Below are 20320 nucleotides of genomic sequence, written 5' to 3' on the forward strand. Positions count from 1 at the left end.
GGGTGGTTTAATTATGTTGATGGGAGAGCTCTCCCTTGTCACCATAGAGCAGTTACAGGAGAGATCTTAGCACAGTGCAGTAGCATCGGTATAGCTGTGTCACTGTAAGGTCTCTAGCATAACTGTAGCTACTGTCTCCTAAAGGTGGTTTCCATTCCCAGCTTATGTAACTGGTCTTTGGCTTCTAGCCCTTAAGCCAGATGATATTTTGATACAGGAGGTGGGTAATACATTTTGCCAGAGGTTCAGCTGTTTGTGGTATGCTGCAGGACTCCCTTGGTGTGTTCTTTGTTGGAACACTGAGGGACATTACTAGTCAGTATCTAGCAAGCTCTACTTAATAATTCCCCTTTCCCATCTGTGTTCTGCTAATAGCTTATGAACTACCCAAATGAATGAGGGCAGCAAAAGGCACCTTCCTGATCCCAACATTATCATCATCTGCTGCTCTTCCAAGTTCCAGATGCAAATCATGGAAGCACTAGTGCATCCCCCCGCCCCCGCAAACAAACAAGCAAGCAAAAAAGCTACTATAAAATTTAGGTGCTGGGAAAAATTAGGGAACCTGAATAGGCCACTATGGCTTCCCCTATAACTATATATAAACTTAGTGTCTTTTACAGATGTCCTATAAATAATTAGTGCTTTCTTACCTTGGAAACTAGGGTACAATACCCACTCATCCTGATAGGTCACTGGGATAGCTGCATAGCAGCAGCTGGTGGGCCTGAAGCTTAGTGCTTGTGTTGCTGAAATGGTTGATCTTACAAAACATTGGTCACAAGCAGTTCAAACTGAAGACAATCTCATGATTGAGCCCTATGATAAATTTCCAAACTTGTCATGTAAAGAGTAAAGTGTTAAGTCACACCTTCTCACAAACAGTTTCATAGCAAAAGTTTTGTAGCTGTTTACATAAAGCACCTCAAGACAAAAAAGGGTTTTTTTGTTAAAAAAAAAGTTTATTTTTCACAAGGAAGAGCAATAGGAAATTGTTTTCCACTTTTTCTGAAATCAGTCTACAAGGACATATTCAGCACCAAACTGGGGGGAGGAAGAAAAAAATACAAACAGCCATAGAATATAAACCATAAAGCAAACATTTAATATTGCACTTAGTTTCTCTTAACATTTTGGATTTTACTCATTTTTTTCCTAATTCAAAAAAAAATCAGGAATCTAGCTTGAATACTGGGCTAACAACTGTGATGCTCACGTTTTATAACATCAGGAATTGACCAATATTTATATAACAAGAAAAAATAATGCCTCTAAAGAACTGTGTAAAATACTTTAATGGAAATGACTATTTGTCAACATTTTCAGAACTCTGAATCTGATCACACTTTGTGATGCAGTGCCAATTATGATGATATTGGTCAATCCTGCTTCATATGTCATTTCTCATTATATTGTGATAAGTATTTAATGCTATGCATATCCAACAATTGTTCCCTAGTCTGTTTCAAACAAACAAAAAAAGGAAAAAAAATTTAAAAAAAGGAAAAAACCACCAAATGCCCTTTTATGCCAACAAATCCATCAGTTTTTTTTTTTCCTTTTTGTGGGGGAGGGACATTCAAAAAAATGGTCTAGTAAAATTAAAAAAAAAAAAAAAAATTCACCCAGCTTCCTTATTATCCAGCATATTAGTTTGCTTGCTGAAGCCCAAACCCTTTAACTGAATCACTTAAAACGCGACTCGTATTTACACTGGGTTTTTTTCACCCTGTCACTTTTAAACATGAAGTGTCTTCCATGTTTTCATAAAGGCCACTTATGGAAAAGCCTATTTTGTTTTTTATGAAGCCTTAAAAGCAAGACAGCATTCCGGCATTCCACCATGCCAGAGACAACTTTTATTTTCAACCACTTTGTAACACATGGCATTAAATGACAGAATACACATGAATGTTAAATAGCCAACCCAAGAAACACTATTTTTGTTAAAAATCGTGCTTGAATTCTTTCGGAAAAAAGTTTATACATGAACAGCTTCTGCAAATGAACCTATAGAATTCCTAATGCCTACATCCTGATACTTGTGCTAATGGATCCAATAGTTCCCTGCCCCCTTGCACCTGTCCCAAATACTCTGACAGTTTACCCCTTCCACAATGTGCAGGGTGGCAGCCCCCAGTCTTCAAGTACTTGAAGTTTTCTACATATGTGGCAGTAGAGTTACAATTTTTTTGCTTGGATACATGCTTTCAGTTCAAGGGCACGAAAGGGAATCAATCATCAAGAGAAATCTCTGCTAGCTAATATTCTAATAGGGCTGGTAATTTTGCTATTCTGGCCCAGTTTCATTTTTGTGAGAATCTTTTATTGTTTTACAATTTTGTAAATGCTGAAGATCAACAAAGTACACAAACAAGCCATCTCACCAACCCTATACTCTTCTTGCACTTTAAAATATACTTTTAGACTAGAAACTCACTATGTATGTATAGATCTGGTGATTAAGTAACTATGTATAAAAATAAATTCAATTTCCCTTTCCACGTCACTATGAATCATGAACAGTACATTACTATTTCTTGTTTAAAACCTTTGGCTGGTGTCTGCTGGGGCTGCCTTCTTTTAAGCTTCAAAACTTGACCGATCTCTTCTGAAGTTGCAAAAAGATAAAAAGGGAACGAGGGTGCATTTGTTACTTATGGGTATGTCCCTTTTCTAAATCCCCCTTTCAAATAAAAACCAAAAGGGAAAAAAAAAAAAAACAACCAAAGAAAAAGTAACAGTGCAACATAACAAAACACACATAGCTTTCCAACGGTTTGGCAAGTGATGAGTTCACCTGAGATTAAGTGATTTTTAGGCAGTCTGTAACAAAATGCTTCTTTGCGGTAATAGTAGAAAGGCAACAAATTCTTAAAAGAAATCAAGAAGGTATACAATCTTGCAGAAGTCTATTATTCTCCTGTTAATTTTTTTCCATATAACTGTTGCGTATCTACTACAGTAGGCTGCAAAACATACAGCAAGAAGGATTGGCTTGAAGGCATTTGATGTTTGTAAATAAATCCACAGCTGAAGAGGTGATACATGATCAGTCTACTAGGACAATTCTGAGCATGTGCATACATAGGTAAAGTCCAGGCTACATTAAATTAAAAGAAAAAAAAAGTCAGTGCATTTGTCATCTTAAAGTTACTGTTTTTTCAAAGCTTTCTTTTTGCTCCTTGTTGTGCGGACCACAAACAAGTTAGAAGGGGTAACAGTCCAGCATAAATGAGAAAAAGCTGTAGTGACAATGAACCGCACAACATAAGCAATGCGCATGTGCAAATTTTCAAATCAGAAGAGGATGTCCTCATCCCTCTTTTACAACATGGTGAGTGTTTTGACACATATTAACATAGGCTAATAAGGCTGCTCCTAGTATGTGCCAGTATTTAAGAGAAAAAAGTTCAGGTCTTCAAGCATGTGGAGCAGTCCTATGATGTTGTAGGCTTCAAAAGCATGATCACAGGTTGTTTTCACTTATTCATCGTTTTACAGGCAGGAGCAATACCACTTCCTTTGAAAGTATATCTCTGATATGATGCCTTGATCCTCAACACGGCAGATACGACTAAAAATCCAAATCAAGTCAGCTAGTGAATGATTCCTTCAACGAGAGGGACAAGATGGTCTGTCATCTGTGGGCTGATCTGGATTTGGATCAATCTGAATGGAAGGAAAAAAAATAGAAATTTAGTTTACAACTCTTTTTTTTTTTAAAAAAAATTAAGAATAAAATTCACAAGTTACATATATTGTGATAAACAAACAAAAAACAAACAAACAATACTGTGTCCAATCCAAAGGTCACTGAAGTCAAAAGAAAGTGACTAGTTGACTATAATGGACTTTGGATCAGGTGACCAATTATCCATATTGGCTTGTATCCAATACATCCATGTTTAGTTTTGTGTATTTTAAACACAGTGAAAGGCTATAGCTATGACCTGATAGTACCATGAGTTTAGGCATAAAGAGCTAATCATGTAAACAATGAAAATTAATGGATAAAAAAAATTTAAAAAAAATGACATTTCTAATTATTTGTAAGGCACAAACAATTTTCAGTTATTTGAAATGTGCTGAATAGTTTGCTTAAATGATATTTTATATGAAACACTTTTTGCTAATGATATTGAATATATTACTCATGAACTTATACTGATGTACTCCTAATTTATCAAATGCTGAAATTTTTCTTGAAAAAAGTAGAAAAATCAGTAAAACAGTCATTTTAGTTTTGGTCAAGAACTATTTTAGAACAATTTGACAGTTAACCAGTTTCTGCTATTGAGGTGTTTCAAAGTCATGTAGCTTTACTCTCCCTGCTTCTCATTTGTTGTAATATACTATCTCGAAAAGAAAACTATATTAGCTATCTTACGTATACATCTTAGGGGGCAATATTGTACACTGTCGTACTGTCTACAAAATCAATAGGAGTTAGAAACTTATGGCCTTTTGAAAATCTCACTAGGTGCCTTTCTGCATATATAGGCAATGTATATGAATACCTATGAAAATTTGGCTTTGAGCTGTTTTTCATGAAAAACAGCAACAATACTCAAATCAATAGTGGACTGAATTCCTTGGTTTGGAGTCTTCAGCATTACAAATCAAAACACAGCTGGTTTGTTAGTGTTCCAGGTGTGGAGTATTACCATTCTACAATCTAACTAATAATGTTACTTTCTTAACATGTAGAATTGACAAAAGTACAGCTAAACAAAGGATAAAAAGTGTTGTTCTTTTATTCTGCACAAATAGTTTTTCTTCTTGCAATTACAAAGATATCACTCAACAGGCACTGATACTGCCTGCTCATCCGCAGGTGTTTTATAAAAAGCTTCAGACCCATCCCAAGAGGCATTGAAGAATCTTATATTTAAGACAGATTTTAAATCAGCATGATCCAAGCATGTCACTTCTCAGCTGGAAGCCTATTCTACACAAGTGGATTCTGATTATGAAAGCCCCGCCTCAGAAGGACGTCAGAGAATAGAAAGGTTTCAGAGTAACAGCTGTGTTAGTCTGTATCCACAAAAAGACAGGAGTACTTGTACTAAGTCTCTAAGGTGCCACAAGTACTCCTGTTCTTTTTTTTTTAGAGAATAGAAAGAGACAAGCCAAATAGCCAGCACTGGCTGACCTGAAATGGCAGGCAGAGAAAATAATTTGAAGGAGGTATGAGATATTCTGGACCTAAACAATGTTAAATGCTCTCTAGATCAACAAGAAACCAAAAAAGTCAACTCAGTACTTGAATACTAACCAAAAGAATTAAAACTGGAATCACAGCCCTAGTGATGTAGCTACATTTACGAAGTGCTATGTCTGATTAGGCCTAGTTGGCCAAACTGGAATCACACTTTAGTAATCCAATAAATGAAAAAAATGAGAGATATTGACTAATATAGTGCCCCCCATTCCTATCAAACTATAGTTTTATACGTACTATTGAAGTACCTACTGATAGTCAAAGGACATATTGCAAATGTAATTGTACTGTAAAAGGTAATTAAGAGAGAGAGAGAGAGAGAACTTGATTCCACTATAAAATCAATATTCTGGATAATTTGCAAAAAATTGATGGAATTAGCACAAGGGTCCACCAAAGGGCTTCTAGTCTCTTAGGAGTTAACACTCAAGAGATCTGAAGCATACATAACTATCAATCCTGAATATATCACCTTTCAAGCATGGTGAAAACTGAGGGTAGCATACATTAAGGGATATAAGATGAAGATGGATGATATAAAATATTATTTTTGTTCTTGTTTACTATTAATAGACTTAAAGTTAATGGCCCAATAGAAACAAGAGTAATAAAGAAGTAAGAAAATTATCAAAGAATTATCAGCTCACTCCAGTGAGAAATTTGAGACTATAAGGAATACCTCTTACTCCTACTTATATTAGAGTAAGATGTGGGTGGCTTGGGAGCTCTGAAAAATCAGGCTCCACAACAGAAGTCACCTATCCATAAGACTAGAGCCAAAATTTTCATAGACAGGGGTCTTAAATTAACCTCTAAATCCATACGTAGGCACCTTGAAATAAAAGTGGCCTGATTTAATTTTATTAGAGATAATGAGCACTTGCAGCTGCCATTTATAGGCCAGGTCATGCTGTCAGCTACATTGGTGTACATCTTCACTAGTCAATGAAGTAAATGAAATACTTCAGAATTATACTGGTGTAAGTGAAAGAAAATCTTGCTCCATGTTTTGCTTTAGTGATTTATATAAATGTTAGGGGGTGGAACACAAGTTCTCATTTTCTGCTTATTGAACTTTTGCTACTAGAATGGAGAATGCAAAAAAAATGCAAAATAGACTGTTATGGCTAACTGCATTTTTGTTTGCTTACCTCTGAATAGAGAGGTGGAGGCAGAAAACGAAACTCCTGGATATATGCAAATAATGGTCCTTGAAGTGCCCTCTCAAAATCATCACAAGCAGCTATGGGTACAAGGCTGGACTGCCTTTGCTCCTCTGTGACCACTTCTGCATAGCTAGGAGGTGCTGTAGGGAAAAGGTACACGCAGTTCGAACAACAGTTCTTATGCATGTCAAAATAGATAGCATGACAAATATTAAACTTTATAATTTGCACTAGGTAGGTAAAAGTGCTCAGTGACAAGTGTTATAGATTGTCTTTTATGTTAAATAGCATGGACTGGTATTACACACATCTAAGAAAATAAGTTTACACTAAGACACCTGGAGAATTTTCATCTACTTTGGTTTGATTATCTCCCTGAAATCCAAACAGGAATCCCCACATTTTCTGTAGGGGGAGCAGAGCAACCTCACATTCCTCTGGATCCCATACAGGATCTCTCCCTGGGCTGGGCTGAAGACTAGGTACCCCAAAAAGAGGGAATGGGGATGCACATCATTTCCACCCCTCCAGTCATGTGGAGAATTCCCATAAAAAGGTAATACAGACTGTTACCTTTCCACAAAGCATCTGCTACCAAGGATCCTGGGGTCGCAGTGACACCTTGGTAGCATAGCTGCAGTGGGCTGTGCTGCCTGAGATACAGCTGGTGTGGAGGCACTCAAATTCCACAGATGGCCCTGTCCTTCTGTGCATCCTGCGCACTGATTCCACTGAACCTGCCAGTTGTTGTGGCAGATTACCTTTCCGGGGTTAGGGGAGGCAAAAAGGAACTCTAACCTCATGGTGGAATGATGTGGAGGAGATCTCAACAAGGTGGCAACCCTGAGGAGATTTCCTCCTGCTCTGTGTCTTTTATTGCAGGAGGGGATAATCTAGGTCTTAAAGTATCAGTGAAGTGTTAGGGGAAAAAAAAATAAAAAAAAATAGTGAATTGTTTGGGAGTTGTATTGTCAAATTACCTTCAGGTCTTTCAGGCAGTGGCAGACCAAGCCAGTTCATATTCATGCTACACTGACTGCTTACACTTGACGTTCTGCTGCCAAATGGATGTAGAGGAATAGTACCAATGACAAGTGGTAAATTAAGGAATAAATCCATTGCTCCAGGAATATCAACATACACCTAAAAGTAAGTGACAAAAAGGCCATGATTAAATGTTAAAACAGATGGTCTTTGTGGTTTTGCATGAGCCCTTTGGTTTAGTGATGCTTTAATATCCACATGGGTCTCGCTTCTCTTCCTCCTTTAGGCTCAATCCTGAAGAGTGCTGAGCTCCCTGAAGTCCAACCAAAATAAATGGAAGCTGAGGATTCTCATCATCTCTCAGCATCAAAGCCCAGCTGCACAAATTTTTCACTTACATTATATATCTGCTTAGCTGACAGGCAAATATTTTAAGATCTGCCATGGTTTTAACCAATCACCCTTAGTAAATTTCCTGTTGAATAGCTTAAGTTCCAAATGAATATCACATTATAATGCAGCCAGGATTACTGCTGAAGATATGTTGGTTTCACAGCCAACTAGCCAAAAATATCTAAGTTTGTTTCAAACTTGTATGGATGTCTCCATGAAAATTATTCATATCATATACGTCAGGGGTCTCAAACTCAAATGACCATGAGGGCCACAAGGACTAGTATATTGGCCCAAGGGCCACATCAATGACACCTCCCTCCACCCCCGCCAACACGCTGCCCCAGCCCTGCCCCCACTCCACCTCTTCCATGAGGCCCTGCCCCTACCCTGCTTCTTTCCACCCCTTCTCCAAATCCCTGCCCCTGCCCCGCTTACTCCCCTGAGCATACAGCTCCCTGCTTCTCCCCCTTCCCTCCTGGAAAGCATTAAGTGCCGCCAAACAGTATTTGGCAGTGGGAAGCGCCTGGCGGTAGGCAGAAGAGAGGGGATGTGGCATATGTGTGTGTGTGGGGGGGGGAGCTTGGTGGACAGGAAATACTTGGGGGTGAGGGGAACACCATGGGCCATGTGTGTGAGACCTTAATACATGCTTTGAGGAAGTCTGAGCATTTTACTTACCATTAGTGAGTATTCTACACGGATTATACTACAGTCAAGGATAGAGGGGGAAACAGGTGGAATTTTCAACTGTTTCCCATTCCAGGTTTCTGTTTTCCCAGATGACAGGGATTCCCCACGCAAGTTGGCAACAAGCTGTTTTACTTCCTTCATTTTTCCTTTGGCATAGAATGCCTGGGTTTGATAAATGGCTGCCTTTGGCACCACCATACGGGAAGAGCAGTTTTCAATCTCAGCAAAGATCTGAATTGATTCACCTGGAACAAAACAGAATTTCATATTGTTCTTGCGTTGCTATGTAATATAACAAGAACATTTTCAGCAATCTAAACATGGTTACAATGGGCCAGATGCTGCTCTTACTGAATTTACTGGCAAAACACCCACTGATTTCAGCAGAAACAGAATCATGTACGACATAAGCAAATATAACAAAATGTGCAGTTTATGTACTATAACAACTTGAAGACAGTTACCACTTGGTCTGTTTTGATTAACAGCATACTCACAAGTACTTATTATTTACATATGGCTACACATGTAAAAAGGTACTTTTTAAAAAAACAAGTTTTTTTTTCTGTAATTACCCTGCTACGTACCTGGTGTGTAGCCCTTCCTTTCAATTTTGGCACTTAAGGATATTGGGCCTGAGGTACAAAACCAACAACAGAGAGTCTTTTCTTTTGTGCCTGCTTGGGGTGACTGCAAAAGAACAATAGATACCCGTGACTAAATTTGGGTTCAGTGCAGAATAGAAGTACCTCTACATATCTTTTAATCAACACAGAGGAATAACCATTAGAGTTTAAAGGCCAACTCCTGCTGCTTGTTTTACTCATGAGAATAGTCCTGTTCACTTCAACAGCATTACGTAAGTAAAACAAGCAAGTTTTGTCCTAAAAAGTCATCCCAGCACTAGCGGTGGTAATTAACCCAAGAGCTACCCATGTCATGCTCATCCTCAACTCTGACTTAATTTAAATTAGAAAATACTGTATATGTGACAGTTAGTGGCTTTTTAGCCCATATTTCTGCAACATACTGTCAGTATAACTTTCCATATAATAATCTGTAATTAAAAATATCTTTCCACATTCCATTTTACTTTTGAAAAATAAAAATAAAATTAAAAAATCCCGATCCCTGGCTACTTGAATACTGATCCTGCTGCCATTCCCATCTAAAGTCAATGTATTTCTGTTGTTGCCTTACATGAGATCAGGGTTAAGACCCTGATCCAAAGCCCACTGAATTGTCCAGGAAAATCCAACTTTTTTCATCCACACACAAAAGAAACCTATTTCAATGGACTGTATTTTATTTATTTTTTTGCCTACATTACCATTTGAGCAAAAAAGAAAAAGGGATTTCAGGCCAGATTGAAATGAGTGTGCCTCACGGAAAACATCTTAATGCAACATCCAAATAGTTTAGTAAAATAAAATTTGAGAAAAATATTCTACAGAATTGTGATAATTTCTCCCCATTGGCAGACAATATCCATATTGAAGTTATGAATAATGCACTGTAGTACAATTTTACTTTGCATTTTTAAGTTAGCAGTCTATTGTTGAAAGATTCATAGGAGTAACACTGCTTCTCAAAAAACTAAATTACTCTTTATTAAAATCAACAAAGAACAGTTAATACAATTTTCTCTTGAAAGAGAGATTTCATAGTTTATCATGTATGCAGTTCACAGCTGAAGTTAAATGTAGATTTAAAAATAAGCAACTCCAAGTACTTGAAGTTTATTTTAAAATTGTCAGCTATTAGGAGTTGCTCAAATGCAATATTTAAAGCACAGTTGCAGTTTGATGAGCATATTAGTAAAAATTGAAGATTTTGATGTTGTTTCAGTTATACTGTTTTTGAATGCCAAAAACCAAAACAATTAGTAATTCTGTCAAGTCTTACCAGTAATGAAGGAGTGTTGATATCTATATGTTCAAAGACTGTAAATTCCTTCTTTAATTTTACTGGTAAAAGCCAAGGCCTGTGCAATTCGGCTTTCACCCAATAGCGCACACTGCCATGTCTGCCTTCGAATGAGGTAGCAAGTGGTCTGTGCAGGACACAAAGGTCAAAATTGAGTAAGTCTTTATCCTCTCTTTTTAATAGTGATACAACTGATCAGAATAAGAATCAATAAGTTGTACAGTATTGTTTATGCTGCATAATATTTAAGCATAACTTATTTGCAAAGTTTCCATATTTCAAAAGGGATTAAGTTTGGGAGAAAAAATCTCTGTAGTTGAATTTTAATTCATTTTACAGTAGGTATGTTGAAATTTTCACTATTATAGGAATTCTGCCAGAACATGCCACAAGGATACACATTTCCTTTAAACTTACAAGAAGCTACTTTTAAATCTGGAATATACAAAGTTCTAGGACGAAGTAATGCTAACAACAGTTTTAAAATTAGTATGAATTGCTCCAATTGCTATCTGTGGTAGTCTATTTTATAGATTAACTATTCTGAGTACAGTTTAATTGTGCCTACATTCCTATTGTATCTGATTCTCCCTTAGCTAGTTTAACCTTTTGCTCTTGTAGTTGACTTTAGACAACCTAGTTCAGACATTACAAAGAGCTGCCTGACCAACCCCTATGTTTCTCTAACATTGTAAAATAATTAAGAGCCTCAATCTGCAGTATTCTGATTTCCTGAATTGTACTTCTGTATTTCTATATCCTAGAATTTCACACAGAAGACAGGAATTAAACACAGCTTCACTGTCTTTATGCAGTGCTAGAGTAATTTCTTTCAACCTATAGTTTGACACCTCTATCTGTACATCAGAGAAATGTGCTTACTTTTTCTCAGTGCTATTAAAATCCAAGTTGAAGGCTTTTATCATCACCCTATTTTTCAGCACTTAACCAGTGAGTTTATACCATCTTTATACTTTAAGTAATTTTCTAAGAGGGACATCCCATTTCTTTATACCCTCCACTTCGCTATACTAAATTACTCTTCAGGCTTTTATCATCAGTTCTCTCTTTCTAAAGTTCTTCATCATGAGCTAATTTCATCCTCGCTTTTAAGTCATTAACAGTAAAAAAAGACTGTTTTGACCAGTCCTTGTAATAATTAACTTTTCTTCCATCTCAAACTTCTACATCTCCTAAGTCCAGTACCATTAGTTTTGAAGTCCAAACCTACTACTCAGGTTGTTCACCCATATGTTTACTTCCTGATTACTTTCCTAAAGTCTAGTCCCAATTACAGAATGGAAAACCATTTTTTTTTCAAAATGAGAACAGAATTTTGTGAACACACAAGCAGAGTCTGTATAACAGAGTTTGAGTCAAAAGAGCATTCTGAATACTGGTAAATGATGTTCTCATCTGAGTGCCCAGCTGGCTTCTAGAATTCCACAGAGGGGTCTTTTTTAATGTGTTTCTAGTCATACTATAGCATTTCCAGCAGTATCACATTAGTTCGAGCCTAAGAAGTGCTGAGCATCTGCAAGTTCCATCGAAGCCATGGGAAATGCAGGTGCTCAGCATCTCTAATAATAAGGTACTTTATTGGTTTTAATGTGGAAGTTAGGAGATCCCAACTTGCATGGTATTTATCCAAGGTTTTCTATCTCAATTACTTCTGTTTTATATTGAAAGTCTCCTCTCTCTCATTACTTAGTATTCACTGATATTTGAGTTAAGCCCATGACATTGATATCTCCTGTGTATAAATAATTTCAGATCTCTCATTTTTGCATTTATGTACATTTTAGCCATTTTCTCAGAGGGACATCCCATTTCTGTGTGTCTAGATTACATTTGATTAAAGTATTAACATTGCCTGACCTAATATTGTTCCTTGCTATCTAAATATATGTCCCTTTTCCCCCATTTACTAGTCTAAACTCTCAAAGTTACCCCTGTTCAGATGTAGTTCATTTTATCACATCTGGTCCAAGTAAACCCAAATGGATTAGTATTAAATTCTCTTCTTATTACTAACTCTGCTTATCTACAGGGCTGCGGTAGAATCTTGATTCATCAGGAAGTGATCTCAGCAACTTTGCAGGGTCCAGTGGTCAAACTGGTTCCTCTACCCTCTGTATAGTGAGTAAAACATTGCATGGTATGACCAAGTGGCACACATTACACTTGCAACAGGTCACAGAAGGAAATGATTGCTGCCCTTCAATCAATAGCCCTAATTTTCAGAATGTTTCCACTTAGAATAAAAGTAACCTCTTTAATAGTTTAATAGGATTATGTCCTTGTAGCATGTTTTAGTGGAATTCCTACCACCATTGAAAAGGGTTTTATTTTTTCCCCCCACAGCTAGAATTTTCCATACAGTGCTTGCTTTCATAAGTATGTATTTCAACATTATTTCATACAGCATTGGTATTATATGTGGTACTTACGTCTGTGGAAGCTCAAAGCTGAATGCATATTCATGCCTTCCTGAATGAATAGTGTTGAGGCCTTCTTCAGAATTGTCATCATCTAGGAGGAAAAAACCCAAAAAGCTATTTCACCTGTGAACATTTTACATATTACAATATATTACATAGGTTTCTTGTTTGTATTGTAAGGGATTAACATCTGAACTCTTAAAAAAACAGTGATATTTCTTACTAAGATACAATCTATTTGGATTCAATAAAACAAAAAATTGCTAAATATAGGCAACACGTTTAACATGCTTTTATGTAAAAAGATTCTAGCCACAATTTTAATAGAGAATATTCTTAATTTGAACAGAGGCTTGGATGTGATTATTACAATTCCAGTGTTTACTTAAACATATTACAAAATTATAATGGGAATAACTTTTCAATACAATTTCTAGGTGTCTTAAATGAAATAGCTTAATGATATTCAAAAAGCAATCCCATGTTATACTGACTATGGAGTCTGCAGCAGAAGATTAAATTTAGCAATTCATCTTCCTTTTATTTCCTACCTAGCAACAGATGTCAGAAATTAGATAAAATAAATTCTGTTCTGTAAAAAGATGTGCGAAGTACTTGCAAAATCAAAGGGTGTGGAAGGGTGGCTAGCTACTACAAAACAATCAGCCTTGTTTAAAGCTAATCCATCTCAAGCGTTTTCCACTTTAGACAGGTATTCAGGGAGGATCAGTTTTTCAAGTTCCAGAAAAGTTGACCTTCCTTGTTCTTATCTGTGATTTCTTGATGTTACGCTGGAATCCTAGCAAACTGTATTTTACTGTGAACTATAAAACTTGAGAAAGTGTCAAAATTTCCATTTTGAGGGAAGTCTATGTTAAATAATAAATACCTGAATGCAAATTTAGTGGGTTGATGAGTATATCTGTATTCACCACAGCCTGATTGAGAGCCCCCATCCCCCAAAAAGGGGCAGAAAAAGGGAGTTTTGTTCTTGTCCTTCACACCCCTGCTCCCCAAAAGTGTGCTGCACTCTTGACTTCTTTACCACAAGTTATATGAAAGAGGCATAATATCTACAAAAGGACAGAGTCCTGTAGCACCTTACAAACTAACATAAGTATTGGAATATGAGCTTTTGTAGGTGAATACCCCCTTGGTCTGATGAAGGACTCTTTGTTGCTTTTTAGATCCAGACTAACAGGGCTACCCCTCTGATACATAATATCTACAGGATCAGATAATTTACACCTCCTAAGGGAGATTTATGCACATCTCCAGCATGCAATGTCACGGAAACTGCATCCTAGGTTTTCACAAGGGCATTTTAGTCTTTAGCCTTTTCTATTTTTCAATCATTTCCTGGCACTGAAGTTTCTCTCCTTCTCTTCCTTTCTGCCAGCTCAGCACTCCCACTGAGTCTCAGCAGCAGCAAAGCTGTGGTAAACAAGTGCTGAGCTGTCAATCACAGACCAGACTAGAGCAGGAGAGGACCGGCCTAAACCGGCGCGAGCAGCTCCCCACCAGCCAGCCGCTCATATACATACCGTATACATTACACTAGCGCGTTTGCTCAGCACCTCCCCCAAGCGCCACCCAGCTTGGCAGCCCGGGGGAGCCGCCCCTTTGCCTCGGCTCCCGCTCCCCACGCCGCTTGGCAGTGCCGCGCCGTACGGCTCCTTGCCTGCGGGGCGCCCAGTGCCGCTTCCCACCATGGGCCGGGAGGGGCTCAAATCCCAGCCCGAGCCACAGGGGCCGGTTGCTAAGGGGCAGCCCGGCTGGGCCCAGGCACCGCACTAACGCCACTCTACGGGCCAGGCTCCCGCCGTGCGCCCCGCGGCTCTCAGAGCCGGGCGCCGGCTCGCCACGGCAAAGCGTGGGCAGGGGACGCCCGGGAGGATTTGCTTCTCCTCGCTACCCCCCCGCCCCCGTGTGGCCTGGATCACTGGGCGCCCCCAACTCCGGACCCGCCAGCCCGGTGCTAAGCCACGCGGGTCACTGGTCAGGGCAGAGCCGCTCCAGCCTCGGCCTCACGACTCCCCGCGGTCGAAGCCGGCGAAGCCCGGCGCTGCTAGCAGCGCGGAGCGAGTCTAGCCCGAGGGGCCGCGACCAGAGCCGGAGGACGGAGACCGGTTGTGTGAACAGTGAGACTGCGGGGGGAGGGCCCGATCCTGCTCCCACCGTGGAGCCGCTCAGCTCACCGGGGCAGGATCAGGCCCTAACCGCTCACGGCTCAGCGCTGGGCGAGGGGGCTGGGCCCCCAGAGGATTCCGGGCCCAGCAGCGGCAGCTAGCGGTCACCCCCGCCGTCAGCGCCCCCTCCGCCCCGCAAGCTACGACCCCGGCAATAACTGGAGCCTACGAGCCACCTCCCCCATCCGCCTTCCCCTCCTCCAATTAGCGGCTGGCATCGCCTTAGCAACAGGCTAACAAACCCCACTGGGCCAATGACTGAGTGAGCACTGGGCGTGGTCTCTTACCAGGCTAGGCTGAGAGGTGCTGCCGGAGCTCAGTCATTAAAACTCGCTTTCCGCTCAGCGCATAGTTGCAGCAGTCGCTGGCTGTGCTGCACAGCGAGCGGATGCCTGAGCTGCTCCAAGCTCACAGTTTAAGTGAATGCACAAATCACCGGCGTTTACGCACCACACACTGCGCTCATCTACAAGTGCTTCTCATTTGCAAGCTTCAGACCTACTCCATCTTCCGTCTCCTGCTTCCCATCCAAATAGAGGTACGTGACTAGGACTGGTGGAGAGACACCTGAGATATATACTCACACTGCAAAGTCATTCTTTCTTTTAAAACAGCAATTGGGAACCTCTGTGGACATATTTGTGATCCTACACCCTGCTCTGAAGCATGCATACATTTTTGCACCTCTCTGTGATGGAGGTAGGGAATTCAGGGATTGCAAATAGGGGAGAAGGCAAATGCACTTTGCACGGATGAAATGTTTGCACAGTAGGAAAATAAAGAGCCTTTTAACTCTGCTTCTACCAATTATATTTACCTACTTCCACCCTGGTAACTGAAACCCTTTCGCTGACTGTGTAACATACACTATGTAACTTCTTTACAGATATTCATTTCTTAGGGAGGGAAGGGGGAAAATACCCTACTCATGCACCTATCTCTGCAGCAAATATACTGCATATAGATGTAAAAAGAGAGAACGGCAGAAAATTACATAAACACTTTTAACATCATTTTCTTGTGCTAGGAATTAAGTCATCGCCATCACCTGACGCGTGTAAACCAATCTGCTAAAAGGAGAATAAGCACCCCCTCCCACTCCCCAGTACTGGTCCCAAACAGGATTGAACCGCTTCTAACAAAGGGTGGAAACTTCAGAAAAACAAGCTTAGTCTCCTATACTTCCACAATGTAACCATTCAAACAATAGATGAACAGTCTGAAGACCCACTCCCTTCTTGAAAATGCTTTATTCCCTTTTCCTAGCCTAAATTAGATCATTTTCCACAGTACTTTTCATTTCCATTGGGGCTGGCACAGTAGGTTTCATTGAATGCAGGTTCCAGAACACCCTAACTTAGAAATGATGGTCTAATTACACAATAATGGACTATAAATGGCCTTTCAGACGGACTTCTTTACAGCTGTCTCACTGACATATAGTGTATTAAAAAATTCAGATATTTTACTAACTTGTTTAAAGCAAAGGAAAAAACCACACGTGGGGAGCTGACTGCATATGTCAAAATAAACCACATGGAATCCTTTCTCTGCCAACAATTATCCATCCTTGAAGGATTATCACATATATAATTTGAAAATTGGAATTGTTTCCATAAATGTCAAAAGCAGAATTCTATGTATTAATTATATCTCAGTATGTATGACGAGATTACCCCCCCCCCCCAAAAAAAAAACTAAACCATTTACATCTGATTTCTGCTCCAGTTTTTCTTAATCCCGTAGAGAGGCAAAAGCCTACTAATGTCTATCAGATCCATAGGACAAAAGAGTTTTTACATTAAACAAATGGAATCCCCATGCATTGGAAGTGCGTATGAAAGGCTCTGTTTAAGGGCAGGTAGTTGGGAAAAGTCTTCTTTGTAGGCACTTTGCAGATGCACCTCAATGCAATTTTAACAGTAAATTCCATATCATCAAAATCTAAATCCCACAAAGAGGCATTGCACTTTTACTTTCGTATTTGTTCTGGCTTTTTATACCTGTACATTAAAAACAGGTTGTAATAACTAAAAAGATGCACGATACAATGCCGTACCCTCTTCCATCCAAAACGATTGTATATAATTTTAACTGATGTAATAAAATGACTTACCTCTTTCGTGCCCAATTAAGATGTCTTTATGGTTGAAATATTCTACTTCTTCAGTGTAATTCTGTGTATAGGCAGTGTTGGATCCAGCATTTCTAGATTCTGTCCAGCGTACTTTTGCATGTCCTCTTGCATGAATTTTAAGAGATTTTACTCTAATTTCCCCAGTAACTTCTAAATTGACCCTTCCTGAGACTGTGTCCCCACTAGAATAGACGGGGACATTGCTGTCATTGAGACAGTCAAAGCTTATTGTCAAACTCTTCACCTTCCCCAGCACCATGTTTTATAACAAAGTCTATAAAAATATATTGTAAGAAAAAAACAACAAAAGTCAGGATCTCATATGAAATGTGATCTTCACTTTACACTGATCAATATCTCTGCCGTGCAAAAAGTTTGCAGGCAGGATCAGTGTATTCTCTACAAACCCTTCATTGGGATTGCTAAAAAGTAACAGCACTAGATGCTGTTCACAGCTACTACCCAGCTCTGTGGTCTCTGTACAAAGACGGGCTGGTTGGAGCCTGCCAGCTCACTTAAGACTAGCTTTGTGAAAAACAACCGGAGTGCGCATGAGCGGGCCGCTGCTGCTTCCCTTATAGGTGTAGCAGAGAAGACGAGCCTGCTGTGGAACAGAAGCTAGTGTCCTCTCCATTGTGTCTCCCCTGATGTGTGCTCGCTACCCTAAACTCTTTAAACAAGCCCTGCAAATTAGTACCAAATAACCTCTAATAGCAGGCTTTCAGCATTATATTATAGCAGTAAGGATAGGGGGAAGAGTGGGCTGAGAGCCAGCGCTTCAGACAGCTGATTAAGGACACAGCCACAAGTCCAAACCTCCCACATCATTTGCTTCTGGGTAATGCTGTGCTGGAATGGGGGTAAGGGAGTTTTGAGGAAAATAAAACACATATTGGGGGTCTGGGACATTCTTCATTCCAAAGAAGAGTTTTTGGCTAGTTCATTTAATTCACTGCATCTGGTTCATTTGCCCTCCAGTTCAGAGTATTTCAATGAGCCAGGAATAAAAGTCAATCTTGGCAGTAATGGTTTAGCACCAGCTAGAGAGTAGGATGAACTCCACCAGGATCAGCAAAATCCCTTTTCCATCCCTCCCATTCAGTTCAATCTGGTGCTGGAGACGAAGAAGAATCCCACAAAATTTCCACCTATTCCACTGGCGATTTCTCCGACCGCCTGCAATTTTTTTTAAAAAAGTTGATTTTTAACAGGAAAAGGGAAAAATATCTTTAAGCCTCCATGCTTCCCTCTTATACACAATTAGGTCTATTACAGACACCACCTACAATTTTTGTTCAGATTATTTCCACTTCTGTGTCCTGTGGCACCTGTAGGAATACAGCGGATTTAAAATCCTCCAAAAAGGTTTGGCATGAGTTTATGTATCAGACAGATTTTTTTAAAATAAAGATTCTATGAGAATTGGTGCAACTTGATATATAGATGAAAAACAGAAAGTTTAAAACACTGACTTCTGAAATTAAGCAAAGCCTTCCATATATCTTGCATGGATTCAAAAAATATAGCACATTTGTGTGCTAAAAGACTTTTTAAAAAAACAACCAGAAACATAAGCATCAGACATACCTTAATTAGTGCATCTAGAAGCATTGTGCAAAACAACTTTTTAAACATCAAGCAAGGTGAAGTTTTTATTGTCACTTATTAACATGTAATTGTTATATAGTAACATTTGATTTGGGGAGGAGAAATGGGGGAATATTGTCATTGCTTGACCAAATTATCTAGATTAAATTCAAGGCTGCAATTCTTTTTCTAGTCCCTTGTTTATTGAAATAAGCATGTCAGCATGATATATAATTTAAATGATTAATGTTAAACAGATTAATATGTGTTAACAGTTATATTGCTCTGATTCTGTGAATTATGTATCTAAAATAAAGTTCAGAGAAACAGCTTTGCTTTGTAACATTGTGCCTATATTATTTTCTTAAATCTTTCACATTTTCCTTTGGTCGACAGCTGGTGAAAATTCTCATGCTGTTTAGTTTGGGGGACTTTGTGCTATTTCCTTCCAATCTCTTAATACGTTTTATGTTTCTGCACCATCTTGTGGTAAATAGGGGGAACTTACACAGACACTTGGCAATGGTATTTCATCCCTTTCCTGGTGGTTTTGTTTCCCTACTCCCATATATGTGTGCAGAGAGTCTCTTCTATGTGCAGATCTTCCCTCTCCCATGTGGAAGGGAGATGGTCATCTGCTTCAACGGGTATATTCCCCACCTTGAGTCCTCAGAGTCTGCTCTGGGACAGTAGCTGAAAACTGTTTGAGCCGTGTATACTCTCATCTTGATGTCCCCTCCCACAGGCAGAAAAGTTAATACAACCGGGGCTGTGTTGTCTTTTCTGTAGTGTCTCTCCAGGGATTCTGGGGGCAACCATGGCCAGGAGTAGTCCAAGTAGCCGTGTCCCATGGCACTAATCTTCTGCGGATCCTCTGGGATCTGCCAGGTTTGAGAGCAGGCCCTGTGACTCGTACATAGGGAAAACTCCTGCTAGTCCAATGGAATGACATTTATGGAGATTTCCCCCTACAGAAGTTCTTCTCGTGTTTTTTTTCTTACATGGGAAGGGAATGATCCAGCCCACAGTATATTTTTGACTACATAACACTTGCTGCACAATTATTTCATTTTTGAATGTATTTTCCTTCACTATTGATGTGTTTTGTATTTATATTAGGGCTCCCTGCTTGGGTCATTTGAGCAGGATCAAATGTCCTGCTAGATGCTATAGTGACACCAAGTACCACCAACTTCAAGTGCAGCCCTAAACTGCTCCCTCCCTTCTCCCCCCTGTCACCCGCTGCATGCTGGGGCATGCTGGGGGCAGGAGAGCTAAGTGCTATGGCTATTTTGGGCTGGGGAGGAACCTGTAGCTAGCCAAAGAGAGAATTCAGGTCTTCCAGGCTGCTCCTGCTCTGTTGAATCTCTTGGGAGATGCAGCCCGAGACTGAGCCCATTGAAGTTAGTGGACCATCCAAAGGAACCAAGGAATTCAAGATCAGGCCCATAGTCTCTGAACCTTTCAGATTTGCATGCACTACACTGTTGGTGTTTTGGGTTTCAACACTGCAGGGTAAATTTAACAAAAAATGTCCTCTTTCAATTTTTAAAAAGAGTTGTAGGGCCTAGCTGAAGTGG

General features: G+C 39.5%; 1 protein-coding gene across 2 annotated transcripts; it reads right to left on the minus strand.

Annotated features, from left to right (window-relative positions):
* Window positions 1–941: 941 nt before the first annotated feature.
* Window positions 942–17647, minus strand: ARRDC3 (arrestin domain containing 3). Of its 2 annotated transcripts, XM_032764105.2 has the most exons (8): window positions 17133–17647; window positions 12837–12918; window positions 10366–10513; window positions 9048–9150; window positions 8449–8705; window positions 7371–7533; window positions 6376–6530; window positions 942–3672 (listed from the first exon to the last, which is right to left on the minus strand). In XM_032764105.2, the coding sequence occupies exons 1-8, from the start codon at window positions 17410–17412 to the stop codon at window positions 3616–3618; spliced, it is 1245 nt and encodes a 414-aa protein (XP_032619996.1). In that variant the 5' UTR covers window positions 17413–17647; the 3' UTR covers window positions 942–3615. The 2 variants fall into 2 exon arrangements, with proteins under 2 accessions (XP_032619996.1, XP_074923182.1); XM_075067081.1 differs by lacking the exon at window positions 10366–10513 and having other exon boundaries at window positions 17133–17642.
* Window positions 17648–20320: the final 2673 nt, after the last annotated feature.

The sequence above is a fragment of the Chelonoidis abingdonii genome, chromosome 6 (genome assembly GCF_003597395.2).
Source record: "Chelonoidis abingdonii isolate Lonesome George chromosome 6, CheloAbing_2.0, whole genome shotgun sequence".
Lineage (NCBI taxonomy): Eukaryota > Metazoa > Chordata > Testudines > Testudinidae > Chelonoidis > Chelonoidis abingdonii.